Genomic DNA, 7,447 nt, shown 5'->3' with positions numbered 1-7,447 from the left:
ACCTGGTTAAATAAAGGTGAAATAAATGTTGGAACCAGTGTACTTTTATGAGTGTTTGGGATGTCATATATTGATAATATTGATTTAGGTTTCATGTACACACTACCAATTTAATTTTCTTGTTAAGAGAAAAATACTGGTACTTAAATAGAATCCTAAAATCCTTCATAAACATAAAAGGTGAAGGTTGTTTCCTATCCTTTATTTCTTGTCATTTCATCCTGTGTTTTATTTGCCAAAATAGCAGGGATGCATTTTTAATAGGGTCACTCTGAATTTGAGCCTTGTCTCCTTCAAGCTGTCTGGAGCATTGGTGTCTATTTCAGCCTGTGTCTGTGTTTGTAGAAGTTACTCCTAATATGCTTTTGCAGTTACATAACTACGTACAAAACTATTTCGACCTTTATAAGCAATGCTCAACAGCAGGTTTTATATTGCATTTATTCATTTGAAATGCATTGACTTTCAAAGCTTTCAGTAGCTTCACTTTCTTATGACCACTCAGATGACTTGCATTGCACCATGAACAGCAAATCATATCAAGTGGCCACAATGAAACATCTCAATTTGGTTTCATGAACAAAGCTCTGTGTAACAGTTCAAGTAAACAACTAGAAAATATGGATGGGCATGTGAAGGGTGTGAGAGCAGTAGAAGATGACAAGCAACAGGAAATGTTGTATATTAGTTTAAAAAGGAAGTTTTGTTAAAGTCATTTCAGCAGCCAGAAAAAATACATATGGTTTTATCTCAATATCAAATCATTTCAATTAATGAAGTACCTTACTGTGATTGTTTTCAATTAAAATGGTCCAAAAGAAACAAAAATAGCTTCTTAAAAAGAGCAATTTCTGTAAGGGTTTTCTTCTGGTGAAAGAGAGGCGGACCAAAATGCAGCGTTGTGGTTATTCATGTTTTTAATAAAGACGACTATACATGAACAGACTATACAAAACAAGAAAAGTGCAAACCTAACCAGTCCTATCTGGTGCAAACACAGAGACAGGAACAATCACCCACAAAACCCAACACAAAACAGGCTACCTAAATATGGTTCCCAATCAGAGACAATGACTAACACCTGCCTCTGATTGAGAACCATATCAGGCCAAACATAGAAATAGACAAACCAGACACACAACATAGAATGCCCACCCAGCTCACGTCCTGACCAACACTAAAACAAGGAAAACACATACGAACGATGGACAGAACGTGACAATTTCTCAAGCAATAATTTACTTAGGACTGTCTGGCAGCAACCTATGTTTTGTGATAATTGCGTTGTTTGTTCTATAACCTGTTAATTCATATGCCTTGTGACCGTGATATACAGTATAGGCCTAAAGGCCGAGACAATAAGAAGACACAGTGGTAGAATAAATTCAGCATGGTCAAGCAAGTTAATGTTTCTGTCATTTTGACGTCTTCTCAACCAAACAAGAAAATTATGTCATGTGCCCAATTTTGACTGCTGGGAGAAGCAGCCACACTGGAAGCATGACATTGATTAACATACGCAACAAATAGTGTCCTATGGCACATTGTTGTGCAAGAAATTTGGATGAGGAGTCAAGTTCACAAAATGATTGATGAATATTTCCAGCAGAATCACCGGCCATGTCTGAAAGTATTACCTTATCATAAGATAGAAATTTAACATGGTAAATTATAGTTGCCAAAATGATTGAAAATAATGCAAAACAAAATGACAAGTACTGTAGACTACTACTTTGCCTTACAAGATGTTGGTCTTTAAGTAGAGTCGACAAGGTTGCTGTGGGGGAAGGATCTGTTTTCAATCAGGTGAATGATTCCCTTAATGTTCCAGGAGCTAAGCTTATGTTACATTTAATGGATTCCGACATAGGACAAACTTTCTGGAAAGATGGGTACTCCAGCAGGCCAGTCTAAAAGCATTAGTGGAGGTACAGCACTGTATGTGGATTGCAACACTGAACCGTACAGCAGGGCCATTACTTCCCACCTTACCTAAACATAACAGGCATAAAAAGACGCCTGATCCCTGGAAACATCTGCGTTCTGCCGACCTTGCGGAGAATGCCTCCCACAATGTTGATTTTGAGAACATGCAGTGTCCAGACATTTTTACACACTTTATACACTCAAAACTTGCTCTAGCTGTGGCAATACTGTATGCATTCTCTAAAAAAAGGGGAAATTGTTAGGATTGTCTAAAGCTGCATGTTATAATAAGTGTTTGCTGTGTCATACATTCATTTGTTTTGAGCAAGACAATTTAGTTGTATAATTTTCCTCTTTCATCTAAATGCAGCACTGGCTACTGTCAGTTAGGTGATGTCAGTGCACAACTGCTTAACTCTTCCAAGTTCCAACCTATAGGGTAGAATATAGACCTAGGCTAGGATTTCAACTGTATTGCTTTGCAAAGGAAAGAAACCCACCCATAAGTACTGTGGACCTACACATGCATTGCCACAGTTTAAGTGTATACAATACCATAGGGATATTCTCCACTCATCAAGCACACAGCCTTGCTCCCTGTTAGCATTGATGCACAGTGGAGGAGTTACTGTACATACATATGGGGCTAAGATTTAGGATTCATGGAGTGGATGGAGGGCTGATGGAAGCAAAGCACTATAAGAGAAGATGGAAATTAAAGAAAGACATTTGTCAAGCTCGAGGAAACTCTGGCATGAGACTGTCCTGATATGCTTCATTCAACAGTCTACAGTCTGAAATCGTAGTGCAGTGTTGCAATATAGCTGCTTTTGTCAATCATACATGTACAGCTAACTTCCTAAGTGGCTGTGGGCACTAACAATGCTTCTGTGTACCCTCTTTTCTATTTTGTAATAGGAGACCCTCACAAATATGAAGAGGAAGTAGGCATTCCAACAAGGAATACATTGGTATAATTTGGTATTGAGTTGTGATTAAAAGTATACAGTAACAGAACACTGCACAACTTCAGAATGGGGTGTTTATGGAGCATATCAAAATTAATCTCTGTTCTGTACAGGGCAAGCAGAAGACACCATAGGAACTAGTGGAGGCTTGATATTAGCTTCATTACAATGGTATTAGTTCCCATTAACAGTGTCACAATTTTGGATTCAGGAAGAGTTCCTTCAAACCCAGAGACAGCACAGTGCTGAATCAATACCTTATGGTAACACCAAACAGAACAGAGAACATGGGGTGCTTATAATTCATTTCAGTTCATGTATATACTGTGTTTACTTTCCCTGTAATAATTATTCTGTCATCTGTCCTGTGTTTATGGTGAAGCACTCAGAGTTGAAGAACTCTTTCCTCCTCGCCAACGGGCTGGACCTCTCCATAGGCAGCGGTGGATGATCCACATAGCTATAATTTACCACTCCTCCATCATCTTCATCCTCATCCAGCTCCTCCAGACACTGGCTATCCCTATCCAAACCCCCATCCTCATCCTCTTCCTCCTGCACATTGTCACTGCACACTTTGACCTTCTTGTTGCTGTTTCTCACCGAGGCTTCCAGGGCCTTCTGCTTGCGGTAGAAGTGAGAGAACTTGTTGAAGATGATAGTGATGGGCAGGGCCACCACCAGGGTCCCACCCAGGATGCAGCCACTGGCCGCCAGCTTGCCGGCCACCGTGACGGGCACCACATCGCCGTAGCCCACGGTGGTCATGCTGACGGTGCCCCACCACCAGCAGGCAGGAATGGTATCCAGCCCCACGTCCTCCTCATACTCTGCAGTATAGGCAAAGCCAGAGAACACGCACACACCCACGCCCAGGTACAGCAGCAGGATGCCAACCTCCCTGTAACTGTGCTACAGAGACACACAGTGGCAGATAAACACAATATGTCAGAGTGGGTATGTGATATAAATTCCATTAAATTCAGAAATTCTTATATTTGTGATCATTTGCATGTTATATTAGATCATGACTTTATTTTGTAAGACAATACAGGTGAGGATTGGGTGGTGAATGATTTGGGAATTGAATGCCCTGTAATACACTTCTCCAAATGGATCAGAGATAAAGGCAGTGCCTTCCAAGATTACCCCTGTTCAGTTTCTAGTTTGAATTATGCAATTTGTGATACAAAATAGGCCTAAAAAACCTGAACCGACAGCTCAAACAGATGTAATTGACAGCATGAGTGCTACATTTCAGTCGCTAAATTTCACCGTAGGATAAACTGCTTATAAAGATACGTTGTGATTATGAATTTGACACTATCAACACAGAATGACTCACAATTATAACGTCATGTTCTGTATGAAAATGTATGATAGATGTGATATGATACTTTCACATATAATAGGGTAGTGTAGTTGTAGTGGTATGGCTCACCCTTAGCGTTGCTCCCAAAGACCTGAGGCCTGTTGAATGTCTGGCCAGCTTCAGAACCCTGAATATCCTCATGAGGCGGAACACCTGCACCAATTTGCCCAGGTTCCCCAGCTCTGATTCACTGCCCAACGCCAGGTCAATAGGCAGCGTGATATAGATGGGCAACACCGACACAATGTCGATTATGTTAAGCGGGTGGCGGAAGAACTTTCTCCTGTTGGGCGCCAAAAGCATCCGCATCACTACCTCAAAGGTGAACCAGCAGATGCAGAAGAACTCCAGCGCTTGCAGGGTCGGCTCCTCCACTTGTTTGCCATCCTCGTCAAAGTGCTGGTACTCCGGAAGGCTGTTAATGCACATGATGGATATGGAGGTCAGAACCACAGCTATGGAGAGAAAGCTGAAAAGCTTACTGGGAATGGAGTAGCCCGGGTTCTCCAGAGTCAGCCACAGGTACTTCCGGGCGTTTCCACAGCGCATTTCCTGGAAGTGCTGGATGTCCTTGTTCAGGTCTGAGATCTCATCCACAGAAGTGTCCACACTGCTAACATCACTCTCCTCATCCCAGCTCTTGTGGCGGCTCTCTAGTTTGCGATCGTGGTAACGGTAGCTACAGCAGCTGTCCAGGAAGAACTCATTGATTCCCCAGTATTCAATTTCCTGGCAGAAAGAGAAGATGCACAGTTCATCCATGATGTGGAGTTTGCCGGTCTGGTAGAATTGCAGCACGTAAGGGAAGAGTCCCGGGTTGCGGTCAAAGTAAAACTCCTTTTGTTGAGCGTCGTAATCGTCGCAAACTTGCAATATGGCCTCCTCGGACTCGCAGGCCAGCAGGCGTCCCAGACGTGTATCGGGGAAATTACTTAGAGTGCTCGAGAACAGGCTGCGCTTCAGGCCTCCAACATTGATGTGCACCAGGATATCCTCAGCGTCCTGGACCCAGGCTCGGAGACTCTCTTTTACCATGTTGCCCCCTCACTAAAAGATAAAAGGTAATTATGAAGATTCACCATAAATAATAGAAGGCTATTTACTAAACTATCAACAACATTGACATCTACCAATAAAATATATGTTCACTAGAGTGGTGACTATGAAAGGTTTGCAATTACATTTCAACACCTACATAACAAAGACCATACTAAAACATGAGGTTTGTGGCAGAACATTACGATAATGCCATTTCAATAACATAATGATAATATTTTGCCCAAAGACCAGAAGAATCTGGTTCAAATAATTCTCATATCGAGCATCCCACTGGGAAAAAACTGGTTGAATCGACATTGTTTCAATGTAATTTGTCAATGTGTATTGTGACAAGGAATCTACATGAAAAATACATTGAATTTGAAAAAAGTTATCAACTGTTCTTTTGAGGGTGAAAATCCAACCACAGGATTGTCATCATGGTCATCAAATTTAAACATAGACACACCTTCTATAAAAATATGTTCAATTTCTGCCTTTAAAACTATGTCAGATCTTCAACTTTCTTTCCACTATCAGAAAAAAAACTATAAGGCTGGACAGCACCTCTTACATGAGAATTTATCTATCTTCAGCTACCCTTTGGTTGCCCATCCAGGGTTTTAAACAAGCCGAACCCTGTTTAGCTTTGATATTTGTCACTGATTATTACCAAAGTGCTATTATGAGATTGACTGTTGAGTGATCACTTAAAACTTGTTAGAGAAGTGCTCCCGCTGTGGGAATCAAATCAGCGGACATTTCAAGTGCGCCACGTATAGTTTTTGATAAAACTCAAACTTTCATTAAAATTGACATACAATATACTGAATTAAAGCTACACTCGTTGTGAATCTATTCACCAAGTCAGATTTGTAAAATGCTTTTCGGGGAAAGCATGAGAAGCTATTATCTGATACCATGCACCCTCAAAAATACTTCAATGTCACCTAACGACAGATTTTGCGTTAGCGTCGCAAACGAAAAGGCTGAAATAAAATATAAAACATTTATTACCTTTGACGAGCTTCTTTCTTGGCACTCCTAGATGTCCCATAAACATCATTTAGGGTCTTTTTTCGATTAAATCGGTCCATATATAGCCTAGATATCGAACTCGGAATACTGCGAGTGAAGAAAGAAAAATTAGCATTTCATAACGTAACGTCGTTTTTTAAAAATCAAAAAGTCGACGATAAACTTTCACAAAACACTTCGAAATACTTTTCTAATGCAACTTTAGGTATTGGTACACGTTAATAAGCGATAAATGGATCAGGAAACGATGTTAAATCTTTATCTTGTCCGTGTAGAAAAACATGTCTGACCAGAGGTCGACCAAAAATCCGGGCGGAGTCATCAGGGAAGATGTTCCCTTGTTTGGGCTAGACCAAGAATCAATTGCGAATCAAACGACATGACTCTAGACAACCTATGGAAGCTGTAGGCAGTGTAAACTCGGCTCTATTTAATTCGGTTCACTTTGAACAATTGCCTGTAGTCGCGGAAGGATATATTTTTCCATTTTCAGTGAACAGATTTTCATGCACTTTTCGATGAAACGCCCGTTCTGTAAATGCCACAGGCGTGATTTAAACAGTTTTGGAAACGTCTGAGTGTTTTCTATCCACACACACTAACCATATGAATGTACTATATTCCTGGCATGAATAGCAGGGCGCTGAAATGTTGCGCGATTTTTAACAAAAAGCTGCGAAAATCTGCATGAATTCTGAACATCCATAATTAAAAGCTAAATAGAGTCACTGTTGCTATTTAAGTAATTAACAGAGACAGATCAATTCAAATGTAACCATACTTATATCAGTTTAAAATAATTCAATTTAACTTTTGAAATACAATAAATAGTCTAAAGCTAAGTCTATCTAACAAACTAATGTAACATTAAAATGAGTAACACATCCATTGCAAAATTTTGAGATTACTGTAACTATAAATGTGTTCTTTAGAATGGTTTATTTCAAATTCGACATTACAAAGTACAGTATCAATGGCAGCCGATACGGAATTATTTGACACAATTCACACAAATACACTTTGCACAAGAAAATCATCAACGCAATAAAAACTATAAAAACTTTAACATACATATCTTCTTGGACTGCAAGTAGCCTAGTGGTTA

At 40.1% G+C, this 7,447-nt stretch overlaps 1 protein-coding gene across 1 annotated transcript; it reads right to left on the bottom strand.

Annotated features, from left to right (window-relative positions):
* Window positions 1-2,650: 2,650 nt before the first annotated feature.
* On the bottom strand, window positions 2,651-5,324 carry si:dkey-43k4.5 (potassium voltage-gated channel subfamily S member 2). Its single transcript, XM_029686735.2, has 2 exons — window positions 4,336-5,324; window positions 2,651-3,806 (listed from the first exon to the last, which is right to left on the bottom strand). Exons 1-2 carry the CDS (start codon window positions 5,299-5,301, stop codon window positions 3,243-3,245), a joined length of 1,530 nt encoding a protein of 509 aa, XP_029542595.1. The 5' UTR covers window positions 5,302-5,324; the 3' UTR covers window positions 2,651-3,242.
* Window positions 5,325-7,447: the final 2,123 nt, after the last annotated feature.

Source organism: Oncorhynchus nerka, linkage group LG2 (genome assembly GCF_034236695.1).
Source record: "Oncorhynchus nerka isolate Pitt River linkage group LG2, Oner_Uvic_2.0, whole genome shotgun sequence".
Lineage (NCBI taxonomy): Eukaryota > Metazoa > Chordata > Actinopteri > Salmoniformes > Salmonidae > Oncorhynchus > Oncorhynchus nerka.
The sequence above is the reverse complement of the archived record's forward strand: the minus strand, read 5'-3'. Positions and strand labels throughout refer to the sequence as shown.